Genomic DNA, 23,586 nt, shown 5'->3' with positions numbered 1-23,586 from the left:
TCTTCATGCCATGTTATACCTGTTAATATCTCTTTAATGAAAACTAGACAGAACATTTGCACTTCTGGCTATAAACACAGATCTGTCCTATAATTCCTCATTTCTTAGTTAAGCAAACAACTTTTTGTTGTCCTTTGTACTAATGTTTTGAAAACACATTATTAGCTTCTCTTATTGTTAGCAGCAAATAAATGCTGCTGCTCTTGGACAATACAGGTTTGTGAAAAACACCCAAAACCTGTTGTAATTAATAGTATTTAGCTGCTAGAGACAATATTGCTGAGCAATGGTTCTGCTGCTAGCTCTGGATATTTTTTTAAAGCATAGAATGGTACAAAAGCCTTAACATTGGCTTGTACATGCAGCAGGCAATAATTTTCTGCTAAAAAAAAAAAAAAAAAAAAAAAAAAAAAAAAAAACCAGAAATACAAGGGAAGCAAATTGTAGTTTGCAAGGAATGAAGGAAGACCTATGAAGCTACAGAACTGCTTTTAGATAGTGCAGACTCACTTGAGTACTGTGTGCGGTTTTGGGCCCCACGGTTTTTTTGTTTGAGTGCTTACATGCATCCAGAGAAGGAAAGCAAAGCTGGTGCGAGGGCTGGAAGGCATGTGCTGTGAACCTTTGTCTAGGTTTGCAAAAAAAGAGACCAGCACTGACCTCATTCCTCTCTATTGCTTCTCGATGGAGGGGAAGTGGAGAGAGGGGTGCTCATCTCTTCTCCCTGGTATCTCATGATAGGATTCATAGAAGTGGTGAAAAGCTGAGTCACAGGAGTGTTAAACTGAACATGAGGAAACATTTGTGTAAGGAAAGAGCAGTCAAACCCTGGAATAGGCTTCCTTGTGAGAGAGGTGGTTGAATCCCTCTGCTTGTTAGTGCTTAAGAGGAATTTGGACAAGGCCCATAGCAACATGCTTTAAATTTTGGTCACACCTGAAGGGTTCAGGCAGTTGGTCTAGGAGAGTGCAGTTGGAGTGCCTTCCAACTGTTTAGTTCTACTATTCTAAATAGTAAAATATTCTACCATTTTAAATGGTCCTAGGAACTATTTTCCTAAGCTAATGCCTAAAGAAAACTTTTGTTAATGAATCTGTTATATTCAAGCAAATGAAGAGGAAATAATTATATGCTTGAAACTTAGGGAAATATCCCTACTTCATTTTTAAATTCTTTTTCCATGTACTGTGAAAGTAAAAATGCAAAATGGACCAGAAGTACTTTCTGAATAAATTCTTTCATTGTTAATCACCATATCAGTCTGCTCTGTTCTTTGCATGTTTCCATGAGAACAATTACATAGGGTAAATTCCATTGGTTAAACAGGTGATGGAGTCTGTGTAATCATGTGTTAGAAGGAGAGGATTGGTGGTCAATTTATATTTGCTGTTTCTTCCAATATAAAAACTGACAGGCACCAAATGAAGCTACTAGATTCCAGTTGCAAGACAAACAAAGGAAAGTGTTTCTCTATACAGCATGTAATTAAACTGCAGTACTCTAAAGATGGGTGCAGTTCACTGGATTGAGAGACCATGAAATTTATGGAAGGGACATTTGGTAAGAACTGTTTAGCAGAGACCTCTGGCTCTCAGAGAATATTTCAGTTTAGAAGGATCCTCTGGAGATTCTTAGACAAACATCCTACTTGTAGCAACTCTGATCAGATCACTTCCCTTAGAGACTTCTCTAATTGATCCCTTAGAGACTTCTCTAATTGAAGCTTGAAGACCTCCAAGAATGGAGATCTCACAACCTGTCTGGGCTGTGTTTGACTTGTTTCTTGTTGCCTTTCATCCTATCCTGTGCACCTTTTACAGGAGTCCATGTATCTTTTCTGCATCAGGTAGCTGTAGACAGCAGTAAAGTCTCCTGTCACCAGCTTTCTGTGTCGCTGAACAAGTTGCTTAAGATTCTGCTCAAGTGGTGTGTGCTTCAGCCCCTGAGCAGCCTGCTGTCCCTCTGTTGAACCTATTATGGTATCACAGAATTCCAGGGTTGGTCAGATTGGAAGAGACAATAGTGAGTCATCCGGTCCAGCCCAGAGCACATAGCACAAGATTGTGGCCAGATGGCTTTGAGTATCTCCACTGAGGGAGACGCCGCACCCTCCCTTGGTCTGTCTGTTCCAGTGCAAGGCCACAGTAATGAAGTTTACTTTACCTTCAGAGTAAAGAAATTCTTCCTGATATTAATGTGGAACTTCCCAGGCATCAGTTTCTGCCCATTGCCTCTTGTCCTGTTGCTTGGCACCATGAGGAAGAGCCTGGATCCATCATCCTGACACCTTCCCTTCAGATACTTAGAGATGTGGTGTGTCCATGTCTTTCCAGTGTTGGGAAGCCCAAGACCAAAGAGTGCTCTAAATGTGGTATCCCAACTGCTGGACAGAGGGGAAGGGTCACTGCCATGTTCATGGATGGTGGATAGAGTCTTTCTGGTGGAGCACAGAATGCTGTTGGCTTTCTTTGCTATAAGGGCACACTGGTGACGCATGTTCACATTACAGTCCACAAGGACCACTGTGTCCTTCTCTACAGATCTGCTTGACACTCAGCACCAGCTTGTATGGTAGCCTTATTCCACCCAAGATCCAAGTCTTTGCATTTGCTTTTGTTGAAATTCAGGAGTTTTCTATCAGCCCAGTTTTTCTAGCAGAAGGAGATTTGCGGGGCCTGAGAGAGTAAGTACTGGGTAAGTACCACTTGAGATTTGCCTTTGGAAATTTTGCGTTAAGAGCCTACTTCTAAGCCAAACAGAAAACAGGACACAGGGCTAGATGGAGTTACTGTATAAGCTCTGCTAAGGTCTTAAAGAATAGATCCAAGTATTTCTGTGCAGGTCTCTGGCTTCTAAGCCAGTGGCGGAACTTTCCTGAATGCTCCAGTGAAGAGGACATAGTGGTATAGCCAGATATAGTTGAATCATAAAACATGGGATTTTGAGTCAAGGTTTGAAGTAACTAATTATATAGAAGTTTGGGTAAAGATTTGGGCTTTGGCTTCTCCTCTATGTCTAAGACTCTGAAAGCTAGGTATTGTGAATTTTTTATGCTATTTGAATGCCTCAAAGAAAACAATATTTCAGAGATCTTTAAAGCAGAAAATTTAATGAGGCCTGCATAGACATTTAAAAATGAGTCAGTTTTGTCAACAGCTTCACTTTCAGTTCAGAACTGTATCCTTGGATAGTCTGTTTGTGCTTTTTAGATAATCTTACCATTTCCTTTGTAGTGTCAGAATTTTCACTATTTTCAGATTTGTTTCTTGAGATAGATAGATACATAGATACACTTTTTTTTTTTTAAGGTTTTTTTTTTGTTTTTTTTTTTTTTTTTTTTGTTTTTTTTTTTTTTTTTTTTTTTTTTTTTTTATTTTTAAGGTTTTTTTGTTTCATAAACACTACAGGAGTAGTTGAGGAATAGGAGAAAGATTTCTTGTGCCTGAAATAAATGTCTTCTCCAGTCATATATGAAACATGACCAACTAACCAAAACCCCAAACACAAAAAACCCCAAACAAACAAAAAACCCACCCAACCCCCCAAAAATATAAAAGAATATAATAGTTCAGCTGTGCAGTTCAACCTAAACCACATTTATAGGAAACTTGATTTCCAAAAGATTTTTATTAATAAGATATATTTAAACACATGATTCTGTCCATTCATTGTAATTTGAGCATTAGCTGTGAATGTATTAAAAAAATTATTACTTTGTCAATAGCTTTGTTTGTAAATTCGTGGAAATTTTTTGTCTTGAAGAAAAATTTGAGAACCTGACTTTTGGTCAAAGCAAGAAGAAAAGCACTTTTCAAAATACTATTGGTATGACAAAAGTGCCCCCCCGAGTAACTCGTATCTATTTTGTACTAGTATGTTGACCATCACAGGAATGAAATTATCATTAAAGGATTAAGTTTTAGGTATATGATTGCATTCCCAAAAAGAGGAAAAAGGGACATCCAGGAAACTCTGGAATCATACTTCGCACCAAACAGAATGATTGCTTAGTTGTTCAGAAGTTTGTAAAGTAGATATGGTTAAAGGCAGCTATTGTTTCCTCCATGCCAGTTGTAATTAAAAAGAAGACTTTCATGTAAATACTCTAAGTAAACATAATTGTTTTTGTATTCTAATTTTTTTCCTGCATATTATGCCTCCCAATTGATTGATATTAGACTTTGCAAAAAAACTGTTTATCGTAGACTGTTGTTTCTAAAGGTAAAGTTTGAAAAATACTGTTTCAAAAGAAAAAAAAAAAAAAAAGAGAAAGTATTAGGTTAAATATTAATTTGAATGTCTACAATAATGGGTACATATGCTATTTAAGGAAGTCATTATTCCTCTGTGCAGTCAACAAGAGTATTGATTAGAATTAATTCACTACAAAAAGTCTCCAATCATTTTTAACATAAGTTTTTCCTCTTTAACAGTACCCTGAAGCTTGTCTTTTTCGTGGTCAATTTAGCAACAAATTTGCAATTAATCATTTGTTGATTGCAATGAATGGTCTGTCGATAATATGCAGCTTACATTGCTAAAAGGCTTATACAGAGCTTTATTGTTTTCCTTTTGTCTTGGGAACACTTTGTCTAGCTGTGTTTCCTAGAATGGATTTTGAATAGATATTATGAAGTAACTCATGCCAATTTTAAAGAGACACCACGGACTGCTCTGAGAGTATTAATCAAGATATCCCCTAACTTTTCTCTGGCATTACAATATTTGGACATCTGTTCTGACTCCTTACATGTGAAGTAGGACACATTGGCATAAATGAAGGGTTTCATTATCTTAAATGTCATAACATTTGTTTGAATTATTTTGTGTAGGTTTTAAATGCTGAAATTGTAATCTTGGGTTTTTTATAGATTTCTTTGTCCTTTCAAAAGACTATAAAAATTGAAGCCTTTTAAAATTCCATCCATAATTCAGAAAGCATAATTTACAATTTGTGCAATAATGCTGAAATTGATGTAGATGATAGTTTAATTATTTTGAACAGTGCAAGTATTTTTACTAAAAGAAATACAATAAAAAAATGCTTTTTATTCCAGAAACAGAATTGTTGTCACAGATAATGTATACACAAAGGCCTTTATGAAATGCCTTTTTGAGGAGCATTGACATAGATTAATTTATTTGGAAAGTAATGACAGTTTGAATGTCAATTTTCATTTTATCAGAAGGAAACTGGGATTAGCTCAGTTGCTTAGAGCATGGTGCTAATAATGCCAAGGTTGTTGGTTCTATTCCTGTATGGGTCATTCACTTAAAAGCTGGACTTGATGATCCTTGTGGGTCCTTTCCAATTCAGAATAGTCTGTGATTGTGATTCTGAAATGTATGTTACATCCGTTGTCCTTAAAAGAGTGTCTCAATAGTATGTATCTTCTGGCCAGGAAGTGGCTTGGAATAAAATGTACATAATTGAACTAAAAGAAAGATGAATTCTGGTTCCAGGCTTCTGCAAATGTTTGGAAACATTTTGTTTGCACTGATCTTTAAAATGCATATGTTTTTAATAGGTTTTGATTGTTCATTATAAAAAAAAAAATACCCAGTAGTAAAAGTAGGATTTAACTGATTTACGTTGCCCTTATTAATGCTATTATTATACAAAATAGTTGCAAACATTAAGATAATCTTACTCTGAGATAATATTCGATGTCATATGGATGTGATATTTATGCTTGAGCAAAAGTTAATATTAACAACATTTGTCTTGGCTAACATTATAAGGATTACTTATTGCAAACATCAGCAAGACAAGTGTCTGCTTACTGTGCAGCAAATTTGGGAATTCTAGCTTGTCATTTAGTATTGATTACATTATTTAAGTAGCTGAGCAAAGCAGCACTTTAAAAACAGGTGCTCTTTGATTTGCAAATTTTTAAAAATCGAGGAGCAGCTTGCAGCCTACTGCATTGTTGTTTTTTAAGATAAAAAATTGAAAGGTGACTATGCTTTCATTGAGACCAAAGATTTTTTTACATCTTCTTTCTCATGAAGCAAATTGATTTATTGTCAAAAAACAATGTGGTTCTTCATCCATAAAATATATTTATAGCATAACTGTCTGGCCTAGAGGGGCAGAAACTGCCCCATTCATATTGTTTGCAGTGAAAATTTGTGGACCTAACTTTCACTGTATGGTTTAGTTGTGTCCTGCTTAGTCTGCTTATCCTGCCTCTGCACAGCAGGTGTCTGCACCCTTAGTTTGATCACTTGGGGAGTAACTTTGTACTGTAGATTGTTGATTTGGGGAATTGTACCCTAGTATTTAGTGTAAACAACTTAGCCTTCTAGAAAACCTCATATGTGTTGGAGATCCTGAGTAAATGGGTCTTATGCAAAGAGGTTTTATGCAGATATAGAATCCTCCCAAACAATTTGAGGCTGAGAATAGGATCCTGGTATAATATATTCAAAGCTACCATGAAAGCCCTAAGTTGCTAAACAACCATGACGCACTGAGTCTGTACAGATGGTTAGGCAAAAAACATTATGCAAGTGCACTCTTGGGAGGGGGAAATTTTTTGCTAAAAAATTTAAGGAATTTCTCATTTTCACTACACTGCTCTCTACTTCTTCACTAGTCTTCTGCAAATTTCGATCCTTGGAATCTGAAAAGGCAGAAAAAGCATGTCTTTGACCCTCTGTGAGGGATTAATTCAGCACTTTGAAAGCAATTTGAACATTTTTATTTCTTGGGTTCAAAATTCTATACATGTTAAATCATGACAAAGGGCTTTAATACAGTTTCCTGGGTTTCTGACCACATCAAGAATGTTATTTTATTTTACTGTGGGATTGCTTAACAGTTTCACATGAACCAAGAGTGAAATACATAACTGGCAATTTCTGAAGTTACTGGGTATTTTTCCCTTTTTAGTGGAAATTATTTTGAACTTCATGTTGATTTTGTTAAAAAAAAAAAAAGTTTCCAATTCTCAATTATTAGTGTCTTTGTTACAATAAAGAACAAGTTTTTTGTTGCCTCTATGTATCAATATTCTGGTAATAACCTGTAACTTATTCCCTTATTGCACATGATAGAACCTCTCTATGAAGTAAATAAATATATTCAAAGCCTTTACTGTCCAGAGTCTACAAAAATAGTTACTGCATAACCTTTCTATGTCATGCTCTGAGTAGATCATCACTGTAAAACACTTTGCATATCTAAATTATTTACTCAAAGCAGCTATAGAAAAAGCTTGATTTGTTTTGGAAGGAAAATATATGTGAATTAATTTTGTAAAATTTGAATTCATCTTCCACAAACACATGTTTGTATTTGGACATATTTTAACACTTTTCCATATATCCAAATATTAAGTCCAGAAAAGGCTTTTCATTGGCTAAGCCATAGCATGTTTAGGGTTTCTTTAATGTAGGTTCCTATTATTCATGGAGAAAATATTTTGAGTCCCTAAATGCTCAGTAAAATGGCATCTAGTTTCATTTTTTAGTCTATTTCATATTTTAGGTAGCTGTTACTGCAAAGTCTGGGCTTTATTTAAATTGAGAGCAGCTGATATCAAACACACTTCATATGAACTAATTATATTAGGTCACTGAGTTGTCATATTTCAGAGAATATTAATCCCTTGTTTTTCAGTAAGTTATTGGTCATTGACATGTAGCATGTGACTGGGTTTTGCGCTTCAAAAACAAATATGATCACTTACACTGTGGATGAAAATAAGTATGCATTCTCCTTTTAAGTTAAAAATTTGATTAACTGTAGCGGTATAAAACCAGTATGTGATCAAGATGATCTCCTAGGGTGTAATCTCTTCCATCTAATATTGTTATGAACAATTTAATTTATTTGTGCGGTACCTATTCAGAGAAACCACCCTGGCGGGAGTAAACTTGGCATGAGTAGCTCATATGAATCTAGCTCTTTCTTGGAGGCTTCTAAGTTGGCCAGTTATTTTCAGACTTACTGTTGAATAGGTTTGTCTCAGTTTGATATATAACTCTTCTGCCATTTTGGTATTGTTGCCTTCCCACAGCTGCCTCACACTTTGACAGTCCCTTAGAGTCTGAACTGGGTCTCAGTTGCTTACTGATACAAGGATGTTGGTAGAGGGGAAAGGAGAGGGTAAGCTTGAAGGAATCTCCACAAAGGCGGGAATTAGTAACCTTATACACCTCATTAAGAAAATTAAGGATAAGGATTCAGAAAATATTTGATATTTTGATGCAACACAAGAACAAATGCAGATATTAAACAATAGTTAAGAAAGTTGCTTCTGGGCCTTTGAGACAGAACAAAGAGGCTATATGAAAGATATGAGGCAGAGGATTTTAAAAAGTTTGTCGTAAATCAGCAGAGAGAGAGGGTTAATGTCTGTAAATAAATAATCCAACATCTAGCCCTAATTTATGAGTATGTTAGGGGTTTTTTATAAATTAATATTTGTTTGTCCAATAGGAAAGATAATAAATAATATTGTAATGCAAAAATTTAAATTTCAAATAGAAAACATAATGAATGAGGAAAACAGTGACCTTTTTCAATTAAGAGAAAAATATTCTTTCAGAGTGTAAATCAATGAGAGATGTTTTAGTGGTTTGCATATTTCTTATAAAAATAAATACCTGCTATGGAAACAAATGAATAGCATAAATATGTATTAAAATTATAAGACTCTGTTGCCAAGGCTTCGACTAACAAGTTATGGGAAGTTGCTAGGGAGAAGTCAGGTGAACATTTATTATTTGATCCCTATCAAGCAAATGAGTGCATAAAATGGGTAGTGATACAAGATTTGGCTTGAACCCCATCAAGGATTTCGGAGAACTGCTCAAACTGTTGCATTTCAGGCATACCTTCATAAACGTAAGAGGCTAGGTGTGTTCAGTTTCTTGTATGATTAATAACAAAAATCTTGAAATGACAATTCAGAACAGAAACATGTAGACCTGCCTTTTGGGAGAGAGTCTTTCCAAAGACCTTTCTTCCAGCTCTTCAGCATACTGGGAGGATGGGGAAGTCACCCTGACAGTTTAGGCACCTAAATTAAGGGCCTACATTCAGCCCCTGAGAATGCTACTCTAATACAAACTTAATCAGTGTTCAGAATAAAAATACTCAAAGGGATTTATGTTTGCTTGCGGGTTTTGGGGAGCTTTTGGGAGGTGTTTTAAGGTTTTTATTATGAGAGTGTTTGAAAAATCATATTGGAGTATAATTTTTCAAGACACTACACAAGCAGTTATTCTTTATCCCAAATTTGCTTTTTTCTCTAAGTTTTAATATGATGATGCCAATTAGTATTTCATCAAAGAAATGCTTAGTAATTGAGCAAATCGCTCTTCTCACCTAAGACCTGCAGAAGTGCTGGACATAAAGGTCTATGTGTTCATTTCAAGTTAGACAGGCTTTAATGAAAAATTTGTTTCTGTGCTTTTTATTGAAAAGACCTGTGAGCCATTTCTATTTTTCTGAAGAACATCTAAAGCAATGACCAATTGCATTGCATAGTGTTGCGTATGTTGACTTTCATCCTAAGCTGTGTCCTTGATTGTGTTCTGCTCAAACGCATTTTGCAGGATAATTTGGGGGTATTTCAGCATAGTTCTCAATCAGCAGTTAACAGAAACGCTACTAAAGGTTTACCACAGAGATCTTTTTAATATACGAGGTATTTAATACACTGTCTATATGGCTATGTTGGCTAATTGCCATGTGATCACTTTTCTGCTTCGCTTTTTAGTGACCACATAAACACTTAGCATGGACCTAGAAGAACTCTTCTCTAGTTACAGTAAATTTAGGGTGACCAAATATAAAGCAGGGAAGATGTAGCACAGTGTATCCTCAGCAGAGATCATCTTACAGGGTGTGTGTCCTCTGCATTGCATTGAGTCCTGGGGCACATGACACATCTGGTCTGTTAATAGCTTGTCTTACCTCCTGGTCTTGCACTTGATTAATGACTTAAAAATATAGGTACATAGGAATGTATTGTCAGTTTCTAAAACCCAAAATAACTCTTTAAAGAAAGTCCTTGAGATACTGGTACAAAGGCTGATAGGACTGGTCCATACACAGCTGTAACCTGTGGTCACCCTGTATAAACTGATCCATAGTAAATACCAAGGAGTCAGTAGCTGTATGTGCCCACAATTTATAGAGTTATATGCAGGCAGAACATAGAGGTGGCTGAGTTTTTTTTCACAGACACATTTTTTTTCTGCAAAGCAAATTCCATTTTGTGTCTCTGTAGAACTGTCAGAGACTCAACAGAATTCTGACTTCAAATAAAAAGGGACATGAAATATGCTTACCTTTGAAGGCCTGTTTCAATTTTTTTGTTATCGTTTCCATATATACCATCCTCTGGTCTTTTGTCTATTATTTATAAATACTGTGGTTCTGATGTTCTATCCTGGGTTTTAAGATATTGCTTGTTTAACTGAGTATTTAAAGTATGAACTTGACTTACTGACTTAGTACAATACATGTACTGCTGAAATGTACTTAAACTTGACCATCAGAGTATATCACAGACAAAATACATAGCATTATATTCACAGTTCCTGTGTTCTTCTTGAAAAGCCAGGAACACAAATTTCTCAGATTTTTGTTCTCAGATTTTTTTCTTAAGAAAGTGAATTATTGGTACCTTTTAGCAAAGCTCTTCTAAGAAGTGCTTGTAATCTCTTTTTGCCCTGACATTCTCAAACTACTGTCTTTCTCATCTATACCAGCCCAAAGTATCAGTAAAAACTAATACAATTATAGTAATTAATGTTTCACCAAAACCTAATGTATCAATAAATATTTTTTTTTTAAATCCTTTTCCCTCTCAGGTTAACTATTGTAATTTAATCAAAAACCTGGGAGTCAAATATGAACTGACAACTTGATTCAAACCAGGCAGAACCTTAAGCTTCTGGACTGCCTTTTTCTAGACTTGGTCATTCAATGGTTCAATGTGATTTGTTTTTCTGAGGTTGTTATTATGGGGTAGGAAATGCTGAAATGAAGGGTGTACCTCTGTTTTTTGTATTTTATATATATGTTCAGAAAATAGAATTCAGAATGGTGAGAATGTTTGTTTATCTAGAAAATAATTATCTAGAAATTAATTTTAAGACATCACAGCGAACTTTCTTCATCTATTTTCAATGATATTTTTTGTACATCGGTGCTCTACCACATTAATAACCGATATGAGCTAACTGGTTGTTCAGGTTAGATTTGCATTCTGATCCAAAGATTACAGGTTGCTGAATTATCCCTTAAGCTTCCTAGCCTTGTGGATCCATTAAGCCTTAATTAAAGAAGCATCTTAGGAAAAAAAAATAATCAGACCATTTGTACCCAAAGAAGATGCACACGGGTCATTTGTTTGTTCACCAGCATAAAAATTATTGTTTAATGGAAATTTTAATCACAGCAAACTTATAGACAGACATATATTAAATGCATTAATCTTTCTATAAGGTTATTCACAATGTATAAGGTTACTCCTCTGAAAAGACTGCTTCAGATTGCTTTCCGGTAATGCTAATACCCATTAAAAAGATGAATATATATGTGTGTAAGTCAATCATAAGGTATTAAAGAGGTGTAGCAACTTAAGCTTCTTTTCTTCTTGGCAGGTCACTTTGAGAAATGTCCTAGTTCAATTAAAATATTTTTTCCATTTCCTAGGAGTAGATTCAGATATGCTCTGTCTGTTCTCTATCTTATCTTCACTGTCAGGATTTAAAACAAACCTGAGTGAGGTATGAGGATAGCCCAGCTGCTTCAGAGCCTGAATAGGTTCAAATGTAAGGGTGCATATACGTGTATATGTCTGCATGTTCATCACATATGGTTGAATTCTGTGACATAAAGGTAAATTTTTTAAGAGTGTAGAATTTTGTAAAATTTAAACTGGGATAATCTACATTTTCTGTTCTTCAAATTCTTTCATCTCTTGTTTCTAAATGCTACAGTAGTGAGTGAAAACCATCTACACAAGAGAGACATACAAAAGAGCACACAGCGTGGCAGTTTCTTTCCGACTAGATTGGTACTATGAATTTAGTTAAGAAAAATTATCATGTAGGCTATTGTCATATGACGTGTGAATGACTAAAAATATTGTATATCTTAAAAAAGAAATGCAGAATTTTAGAATAGTACCGTAGAACTCAAATATTCATATAATAGTCTCAGAAAGACAAAATTGCCTAATTGACTGCTTCATTCTGCAGTAGATGGCTCTGTATTTAGCATTAATTTGTGCTTATCATTGATTCTGATGCAAAACTGCTCCTGGAAAAAAAATCTTAATTCTTGGATGCTTTAGTGAAATGTATTACAATTAAAGGTATAAAATGAGCTCTATGACTGAAATGTGGATGGAGGGAAAGGTGATAGTTTCATATTAGAGTGATGCCATAAGACTTCATTCCCCTTTCATCTTGCAACAACCTTGTTTCTCCTCAGATTATTATTATTAATAATTAAATTTTTGCCGCGTTTAGGTATGTTTGCATTTACTTAAGGTGGGTTACTCATAAAACAGGAAAATATTTATATTCAAACATAGTAATGCTGGAAAATTTTATTTCAGGCCAGAATGCAAATCAGATTACTAATAAAAATTAATACAGAGATTATATTAGTTATAGACCAGTATCTGACTGGTGAATGTTCGTTCTTTAAAAATCCTGTTCTCTTTGCTAGGTAACATCCTGAAGCATGCTGGTTGGCTTTACTGAATTCTGGGTTTTCTCCTTCGCATCAGTTCTATAGTAAAATACAAAAATAATTTCTCCTCTTTTCCTGGTATCAGGTATAAGGTACCAGGAAAGGTCAGCATATTTTGCAAACTATATTTGGTTTACCATACCATTACTCTGTTTCTGTATAGTTAATCAGGTGATTTTAGGGTAGCTTTTGACATAGAAAATGATTAATTCTTCCATTGGTCCAACAACAGTTGTATGTCTAAACAAGTTGGGCTAGATGCCCCTTCTTGAAATGGCTGAATGAGTTCTGCTAGAATTAGTGGTGTTACAAATGTAGCAAAATATCTCACAATCAAGGACTCTTTGTTCTCCTCAGCCAGGAAACTTCTAATGGTTGTTCCTCAGGATTCAGGGATGGCATCTGGCAATTCCAGCAGCTCTTAGGGACAGACATTGCTACTCACTGTCAAGTTCTTACTACTTTGTCTTCTTCCCATTGCTTTTAATTTACTTTTACCAGTCTATATGCTACTGGCTTAACAAGTACAATAATACAGACATTTGAAAAACAGAAAACTAAGTCTGGTTTCTTGGGTGGTTTGTATTTGTTTGTTTTGGTTTGGTTTTTTCTCTTGTATCTTTTTTTCCCCTAAAGCAGAGGATTGTTGTCCTAATGCACAGCCAGCACGGGCTGGTTTTTTTACAGTGGGGAGTTAAGGTTGAGAAGAGGTCCGTGTGCTGGGGAATCTGAAGACTCTACTCCCTGGGATTCGATTGAGGGTTTGAAGGAACAGTTGGAAAGTATAAACTGAAGGAAGCCTTAGCAGCTCCCCTATTTTTGAGCTTATCTGTGTGTAGTTGCTTTTCTGGTTTACAGTTTCCATCAATAGAAGCAGCTCTTCAGCAATTTTTTTCAGTGAAATTGACCTGACATGTGCCTGTCTTTTGCTGTGCCTGTTAAAATTAGCTGGGTGTATTACTTTTTTTTACCTCTCTGTTCATCAAGTCAGTTGATTTATTTTGGAGTCAGAAAATGTTCAGGGAGGGGAAAATTTTGATCAAATCAACCTTGCATGGAAACAACTGCCTGTTTGCCATCTGCAGTGGGCATTGATCCCTAGCTTGTTTGTGCCTTGCATTTGTTATGCGTGAGTAAGCACATTAGCCTTTTCATTTCATTCATTAGACAGTTAGTCCTTGATTAGTGTTTCCTAGTTTCTGTCAAAAATGCTACTACTCCTTTATTCATTTTGTCTTGGGTCTGTCTTAGGCTTCAATGTGTAGAAAATGAACAGTTAACTACAACAATAGTCCTTTCATTTCTTTTTCATATGAAACTGGCTAACAAATATACTTTTCTAATGCTGGTGCATCTAATGCGGGATCAAGTATGAATGATGGGTCTTTCTAAAGTTAATAGAGTTATTATTTTATTCAGCTAGCAGGCATTGTTTAGAACTGTGGTGTCTCAGGGTTTACTGTCAGCTTTATTTCATCCATCTCCAAGAACTGTGGGATCACCTGGATACTTGTGGATATTTGCCTTATAAAATTGCACATAAAAATAAAGTTAAATTAAAGATGAGTGCAGTTTGAGAATACAGTACTGAAAGTTTCAGATGACAGTATGGATGACAGGACAGAACAATAAGGCATTTTTTGGCTTACATCATTCACTTGGGAATTTTCCTGTCATTTCCTTGCAGAACAGGGGAATGTTGAATGACAATTCCATTCCTAAATGTAATAGAAAAATACATTAATAATTATGTGATGTGCATAAAGCAGCAAATTATGTTCATCTTTAGAAACTACATAAAAAGATTTTAAAAAATTGAGTACCTTGAAGGAGTCAATATGTTTAATGTTGCTATTAACTGATTTAATTTGATCAGTGCTCACAAGTTTTGCCTAAAAATTCTATACTGTGTTACATCCTTATGTAGATAGTGTGTGTAAAATTCTATTAATTATGTACTGCTTTTTATTGATAAATAGTTAAAGTTATTTAGATGTTATCAATCTATCTGAACAATTTTATCTTTGAATTTAATAGTATTAAAATTCAACATTTATCTTTTCAAAGCACCCCTAAGTTAGTAAATCAGTCTTTGAAGGTTGGATGAGTCAGGTGCGTGCCCTGCTTAAGATTCTAGTAAATAAAAAACTTCTTTAAACACAAAGTGATGAAGCCATGGTTTATATTAGTGGGTACCTTTATATCTGCATTAAATTCTTGATTATTTGTGATTTAGATTAACAGTTTAGATAAAAATTATTTTGATTTAAATAAAAAATTATTTTTAATAAAAGTTGTAGTCATGTTTGGAGTCATTAATAAATGATTTAAGTATTTAATTTGGGGGCCTTTCCTCCAAACTCAAATTCTCATTGTTTGAAAATAATTTAAAATGTTGCTAGGTATAGACTTATACTGAATTGAAAAGTTCTCTCAAATTTTTAGGCTTTATAGTTCCATAATCTTTTAAGTTGGTAAATAATAGGTGAGGAAGTTCATACATATATGATGGTTGGTTATAGTGACAGTTTTATTTGTAGTTTTTCTCAAATGCTATTTGCATGGAATTAATTTAAATTTCTTACTAACTGAACTAATTATTCTTATATTTATATTCATATATATCCAGAATTTTAAGACACAATTACAAAGACATGATCCAAATGGATTTCTCTGTGTTTCCTAATCCACTGCAGGACTCAGGAGTTTGTGGATTTCATAATCTCACAATTCATTATATACATACATGCAGAAATGAAAGATTATTTCCCAGATTGTAATGTTTTAATTATTAGTATGAGAAATAAATATTACATTATCTGCATTGAGGAAAAAATTCTCTCCATACCTCCAAAGGAGATAACAAAAAATGCTTTGAAAACTGATTCTAGTACATCAGTTGCAAATGTTCTATTTTCAGCAACTCCCACCAGCACAATGGGTTAATTCTCTTCTAAATGATGTACACTTAAAAATATTTCATACAGTTATTTCATTTCACATACATGTTTTTGATTATATTATTGACATAATTTACTTAATTTCAAAATATTGATAAAATTTATTTAATTTTAAAATATATTTTTATATTAAGCAATATTTCCACAATTTCACATCCTGGCATACATGGGAGGGGAGCAAATGGGGAGTCTTCTAGCAATTATTTCTATTTTCTACTGAGTTTTAGAGAACGCTGTTGAACGCCATATGAAAATACCAACTATGTATGCATATAAAGTAACTTTGCTGAATCTGTCTCTCACTTTTACTAAAGAAATTAAATGGATTTCAAATAGTTTATTTGATATTTCTACAAGACAGAACTGTGTCAATGGTCTTACAGTAAACCTTCGCCGTATCTGGGGCATTTTTCATTGCATAAAAGTTGAAGATGCTTTCACTAAACAAAACTATCATGTCTGATTTGTAAAAAAGAAGTAATGGAGACTGCAACAAGAATAATAAATTATTTAATTCAGATACATCCCATTCTGGGAACAATGTACCCATAAGCTTTCTAAGTGATAAGAGTATTTCTGTTGTTGAAATTGACATTTCACAAAACACCTTACAAATGATATACATTGTTTACAGGTTGAGTCTTCTGTTTTGCAGTTTTCCTGTTGCAATGGATTTATGGTGTTTTTGGTTTTTTTATCCTGTTAGGATGCTTCAATTGCCCACAGATTCCATATCATGAGGGAAAAACATCCAGAGAAGTTCAACAGTAGGTAAGAATCTAAAAACCTATGCATATAAAAATATTTTTCCATGTTATTAAGATATGTTCTGTGAGGGGTTAAGTTTCACACATCCTTTAAAATATTGATTCTTATAAAGGGGAGGAAATTGGTTCATTTTATATTAAGCATATGCTTCCAGAGTGCTTGTAGGGTAGCTTTTTGATATCTGATATTTCAAATGAAATGAACAGCATTATAAATAAACTGTTCTCACAGGTAAAATGTTTGCCTTGTAAGGCTAGCATGGACAAGATGATGCATTGTGTTTGTGAGGATCCCTGAACTGACACTTTGCTATTAGGCACTGTAGAACACTTCTTAGACAGCTGCAGATGGTGATCCTTCTGTTTCATTCCCACACTCACCCGGGTACATTGACAGGGGGCTCTTCCATATATACTCTTAGTAAGGGCAAGTGGATGCCATTTTACACAGAACTGCTTTTGTCATTAAACAACTTTGTTTCTATAAAAAAAGTCAGGAATGAGACTTTGCATCTGTTTCTTGTCTTGCTTTCTGAATCTTTAGTGCTATTGCAGAGCTTTTCTGGAGATTAAAAATGCATTACATTTACTGTAAATTCAATATCTGGTTTGTTGAGTATATAACATTCATAATGCAATGTTTATGTTTGTTTCTTCTTATTTAGGTAATTTAGCAAGTAAGTTGTGGTGGGTAAGAGCAACATTTCAGAAACTTTAATTACCATTTAAAGACACATGGGGAGAGAAAAGTAAGATACAACCTAATTTGGAATAAACAGAGAATGTCTAGAAATAATTATTAACACAAATGTTTTGTCACTGTGAACCTAACCATGGACTGTTTAGTTTTCTGTGAGGGTGACCTGGAAAGTCTTCTGTAGATGCAAACCTTTATATATCTCAGGATAATAAAATATGCTGTGTTCTTATCTAAGAGTTGTACAGAATTATGCTTAAATATGTTTGAATATTATCTTGCTTATTATTTTTTCGTTAAAAGTATGTGTTTTATAGCTAATAGTCAGACTGGGAGCCTTTTTTCTCAAATACTCAATCTGCTTAGCATTTATCCAACAACATACTGTGAGCCCAAGTGTATACTTCTTTTTAAGTTGCATAGTATATATTTGTTTTCTGTGACCTCCTTTTCCCACCTCTGATGCTCCTCATTCTGAAAGAATTATGCTATGCTAAGATCTGAACTCCAGCCTGATCTATGCATCCCAATTTATTATACCGTACCAGCAGGACTAGAGACATTGGACTTTTAGCAAACTATGATATCGTAGGCCCTGAAGATGAAGCTAGTTTATCAGTGGTCTTTCTGCATATTTTCAGCAGTTGGCAATTATAATTTATAAAAAGCTTGGCTAATAACATGAGTTTCAGATCAGATTTCATGTCACAATAAATCATATGCCATTAATAACATCTTCTAGCAGACTCACCTTGAAATTCATCTATATTTTAAGGAACCTGATATTTCTAACATTATCTTAAGGAAATTAGTTACAAAAATATATAGTCCTACTCCCTATGTACTTTGGTACTGTGATGTTGAAAGAACTTGGAAAAAGTGGTGCTTCTCTAGATATATAAAGATTATTCAGAAAGGTTATGCCTTTCAAAAAAATGGTATAAAGGCTTGAGCAAAGTATAATAGAAACTGATATTTTAAAATGTGTTCTCTTTTTCTATAGTGAGGAAAAAAGGGGTTTTCTATTTTTTTAATAGAATTTTCCAGATGATGTTAGTTCACAAGTACTGTTTTTTATTACCACTTATTGTGTTGAGATAAGTCCATAACATGTTGCAGCAGCATTTTCTTGGAGGGTATGAAAAGAAACCCATTTTTTAGTTGCCTTCTAAGCCCCAAATCTTAATTCACCACAATGTAGAATTTTCTATGCAATCTAAATTATTTAGGCTCAGCAAGTCCAACTCAAGTCTGATTCATAGTGGGCTCTGTAGTTAACAGCACCTGCTCCTTTGAAAACCCTACATTACTCTTTTGAAAATCCTACACTGTCACATGGGCATTTCTCTTGTGATTTTAAAAAAATAATTCTATTTTGCTTTTATGTTAGTTTCATCTTGCCTAATTTTCCAACATTTTAAGTTTCACAGCTATCATTCAGAACCTTGCGCTGAGGTTCTACTCTGGAAAATGAACATGCAAAAATTTTCCTTACTGAAGTGAAACTTTAAGTTTATATTGTGTGCAGAGGTCTTTTGAAATACACAGATGTTGTATTTGTTTCAGTGAAGTAAGTTAGGTAAAGTTTGGAGGTAGAGAATCTTTATGCGTTAAATCCTGGTAATGATCCTCCAATTCCCGAGTATATTCCTTGCTACTCTGATCCCAAGGTTCATGTGCAAATAGAGCATACTAATAGGAAAACTCCTGACACATTCTATTGTGTAGAAGCAAAATCTTCTTGTATTAGTTTATCTTCTCAAAATGAAGATGAGAGAATATTGCAAGACTTAGAAAGGCATTTTTTAATGACTACTAGCCAATGTTGTGGCATTCTTTGGAACTAGGTCACTAGTTCTTGGGAGCTGTGTCATATTTTGAAATTCCGCAGTACTCACAGATTTTGGACACAAACACTTAGTATTACTGACTTACTAATAATAAAAATAAATAAATTTAGGTCTAGATTTCTAAATTGTCTAGAGATAGTTAGACATAACTCTTCAGAAAATCTGATTTTAAGTATGTATAAATGTTCATTCACTAAAAGTCCACATTATCAAGTGTTTCCTTTGCAATGAAGCACCTGGTTATTTGAGTTTCTTAAGAAATTGAAATCAAGCTCCTTTATGAAAAGGGCCTTCTGTGTCCAGAAGCTTAATTTTCAATGAAAAAATACCTTATACATGCCTTAATATTTTGAAAATATTATGCTTGTAAGCTGTAATACGGAATGGCTCCATATAGTTTTCCAAATAAGGCTCAGCATAAATGCCTACCAGTGGTTTAAAAATGCACATTACTTGTTTCTAAACCCAGATCTGGAAGAGAAGAATTCTGGTGATGGTCAAATAGTAAAGAATGGAAGTGAGAACACAGTAGTAGCATCCTGAGCTCTGTCAAAAGAATGAATCTTAATATGCCATTTAAATTATATCTTTTGATCATTGGAACACTTTATCAGAAACCTGGACTGACACTGCATTAAGATTTATATGTGTTCATAAACCCCAAAATCTCAGCTATCACATTACCCACCCTACAGGTCTGAAATGCTCACAACCTTGTGCTGGAGAAGTCAGTTTCTATCCTAGCATCCTGTGCTTAAGAGTAGGGTCAGATTTTCCAGTGTAAGTGTGGAAGAGCTGAGTTAGTGCCAGTGGGAATAAAACTTGCAAAAGGCAGTATTTCAAGTAAAAGTATCATTAAACTAGGACATTCTGTTGAAATAATGATTCAGTTAAGCCAAAATGCCCTACAGGGAGATCTGTGTAAACATCATAGGCTCAATGCTGGGAATAACAGATGTATGAGTTATGTGACTGGAATATACACAAGGAAACAAAGAATACTTTCAACAAAAAAATAATTCAAGTCGATGTTAGCTTTTCTAAAATCATACTCTGTTCAATTAGGCATGCTAATTTGACTCTTTGGCATCCTGTAGCATAAAAGATATTTTCTAGTCATAGTCAACTAAAGTAGGATTTATAAATTACAATTACAGTCTTAAGTACACGGTTCTTGAAGTTTCCAAGCATCAATCTTTTTCCATCTTTTATGAAGAAAATCGAAAGCAGAAAAAGTTCCTAATAACTTCATTTATGTCATATTCCTGACAATTTACTTTTGAGATTCCCTCTCAACTCATTTAATTATGCTTCTGTTTTTGTGCTGATACCTATACATTAAATCTCTAAGAAAGTTTTTAAGTAATAGAAAGTACGTATTTACCTTGTGCAGGTGTTCTCCAGAAGAATAAGGAAAGGCCGCAGTAAGAAAAGGCAGGAGAAGTGGCACATCAGTGCATCTTTAGCAAGTTATTCTGAGTATCCTGATTTGGGTACTGCACTATACAATATAGTCGTGACATCCTATCTTTAGTAACACCAAAAAGAAAAGGAAAAAATCCTGTCATGCATACACTGTTACTGTTTTCAAAAGCTTTATTGCAAGGGATGTCTAGTCCTTCCTGGCAGCAAAAAAACAAGGACAGAGTTATTCCACTTGAATACTGGAGTTGAGGGCAAGTTCAAGTTTTGCGACTGAAAATGAAAATAATTAGTTTAAGAGAAAAATCAGTTACGATGGGGTGAATTCAGTGGTCTACTCTCAGATATACTCAGTCTTTTTTTAAAAGTTAACTTATTTTAGCTTAGAATCAAACAGTCAAAATGTTTCATTTTGGATAGAACAAAACTATTTTGATATTTCCATTATTCTTCCAGTTTTTCATTTTGAGTGATGGAGTATCTTGGATTGAATCACAACCACATCTTTTCAGTGAATATACTAAGCATCAACACAAAATTCCTAACATTAATTGCAGACATTTCATCCTCTCCATCAACCTCTCCTCCCTTCCTGTTTGTGACTGATATGAAAATGTTTAAAAAGAAGTCACTGGCCCCACAGAGAGACCAGATTGCAGACATCTGTTACCTCTCCCATTGTACCCACAGATTCCTTTTCAAAAAAGGATAAGGCTCCAGGGAACAGTACCTCTGAACTCAGGCAGCATTACCGCAACTGTAGTCATCAGAAGAAGCAAAGCAAGGTGAAAATATTTGCTTTAAAGCACAAAGTATTTTCCCACAGGCAAGAGAAGGCTCATAGTTAGACAGCATACTCTGCCTAGCTCTTGGTTATAATGTTTATAAGAGAGAAAGAAATAAAAAAAACAACTAATGTTCTTTTGTCAGACTTCAACCATGAAGCCCACCTTTAGAAATAATACCTGAAGCACATAATGTGCACTTGAGTTGGGACAAAGGAAGACAGCATAAAGCTGGTTTAGCCCATGTGTGTCTGCTGTCTACAGAACAAAATAACACCAATTTGCATCTACAGTAACCGCACATCTCTCTGATACAAGATGTCACATTTTTATCATTTCTCTAGAATGTGCTAATGGTCTAAGGCCCTCTACTTGAAAGACTTCTTTCTCTTTTCAGCATTTTTCTATAGCAGCTGTCTGGGAGGCTGGTATGGTTGGGGAACCTTAGGTTCAGATTCGTGAAGACTCAGAGGCAGTGTGATGTATAAAATATATTTTAAGCAGGAATCCCTATGTCCTGGGCATCCCCTGGGATTTCAAAATACATCTCTGAAACCAGTGTGCTGTATCAGACCATAGGCAAAGCAGTGAATTTATATTTGTATTCTCAGGGTCTGCAGCTAATCAAATTCACTGCTGCAGGACTAAACTGGGTTCAGGCTTTGTCGGGCACTTCCATTTGAGAGGATCGCCATTCTGCACCTTTAAAAACAAATGTCTAACATTTCTACTCTTACTATTGACAAAAAATGGGAATGCTGTCTTTTTTTTCTTAAGTTACATGATTGTAATATATGTAGTGACACCCAGCTTTTAAAAAAAATAGTTTCTTTAGAAATTGTTAAGTGTAGTGTATTTGGGTTAATGTTAAAGGGTTAAAATCATTACATTTCTAGGAGACAGGACTGTTTATGGTACAGAATCATACAGAGAGATTGGCCCAGCATGCATTATGGAAGTAACAAACTGTTGATTCACAAAAGATCTATCCATATGCTACAGCCCAAGGTCAATAAAATCAAATTTTCAACTTGCATTGGGCTGGTTAAGAAATTTCTTGCAGATGATGTTTCCATACTCAGAGCAGGTCACTGAACCTTTTCTATGTACTGAAGTGCCTAGTGGATGTTTTACACATTCCTTAATTAATTAAAACTACTGCCTTTTATTACAGTGTGTTAAAGGCAAATGTAACTATAGGAATTAATTCTTGGTCTCTTCAACAGTATAGTCGCACCATTTGAAATAACAGTGAGTAATGCAATGATAGAAAAAATCATAGATAAAGATTTCTAACTTCTTTAAATTGTTGTAAATGTGGATGTGAGAGAAGTCTACAGTAGATACGAAAAAACTGTAGCAAAACGGCTAAACTACTTCTTGCTGTTTGTTTCGTGTTGATGAAGTATGGTCAAGTATTTCTATGCCAATCAATAAGGTTATTTTCCTTGTTTTTCCATGAACACACAAAGTAAAGCATTTTGGAATAAAATTAGATTTTAACAAATACTGGTCTTTTCTTTGAGAGGGCTTAAAATCAGAACTAATGAACACTAACATGAATTTGCAGCTTCAAGCGTCATTTTGAATGAATTAATTTTCAAATCTCAGAAGTAAATGGCAAACCTTTACATAAGTTTGATGTGGCTGTAATTCATGTTTACAACAGATGCTGGGTTTTACAAACAATTAAGCAGCAGCCCTTTCTAATATATGTCACAAATCCAACAAAACCTTCTTTCAAAATCCAGTCAAGATTGCTAAGTGGCCACAACGCACTTACATATAATATGATTGACAATATGCAGTCCATTAAAAGCAATGAAATGAATTGCTTAGGGATAATTTTTACACTTCCTATTTATTAAACATAAACACATTACTCTTTAGTACAAAGAAATTAAAGTTTAATCAGAACAATGAAAACCGTTACTCTGAACTGTGGGTGCTTTATGGTGCTTTTTTTTAATCCTTTATTTCTGGTAATTAAGCCCCTACTACAGTTCCCACAGATAATGGGAAGAACCCAAACATTCCTTTAGTACAGTACAGACTGACACAGTGTACAGCATGTGCTTTTACTTCTCTTGTTCTTTAAATCACAATAAATTGGGTGCTAGATTTGCTTCAGATCCTGAATCTTGTGACTAATATATTCCAGGTTTTAACTCCATACTCTGCAATTGGAAATTAGTTTATATCATATTAGAAAAACTAAGGTAATTGGAAAGAAAATTTTTAAGAATTTAGCCAGTCCTCCTTACCCTATTTTAGTGCTACTGTTCAAAATCCATTTTTTTATAGATTACCTGAAAAGTAATGCTTTCAACCACTATGTCAGTTCCTGAATAAGTAACCAAAGTTCTTATCTTTGTTAATTG

At 34.5% G+C, this 23,586-nt stretch overlaps 1 protein-coding gene across 1 annotated transcript in view; it reads left to right on the top strand.

Annotated features, from left to right (window-relative positions):
- The window catches only part of DGKB (diacylglycerol kinase beta), a 328,399-nt gene that overhangs the window by 179,250 nt on the left and 125,563 nt on the right, over positions 1–23,586 (top strand). The window contains 1 exon segment of the mRNA XM_066318191.1: positions 16,391–16,455. Within this exon segment, the coding sequence (XP_066174288.1) occupies positions 16,391–16,455 (65 nt within the window).

This window comes from Sylvia atricapilla, chromosome 1, assembly GCF_009819655.1.
Source record: "Sylvia atricapilla isolate bSylAtr1 chromosome 1, bSylAtr1.pri, whole genome shotgun sequence".
In the NCBI taxonomy this organism is placed as follows: domain Eukaryota; kingdom Metazoa; phylum Chordata; class Aves; order Passeriformes; family Sylviidae; genus Sylvia; species Sylvia atricapilla.
Note: the sequence above shows the minus strand (reverse complement) of the source record. Positions and strands in the feature narration are given on the sequence as shown.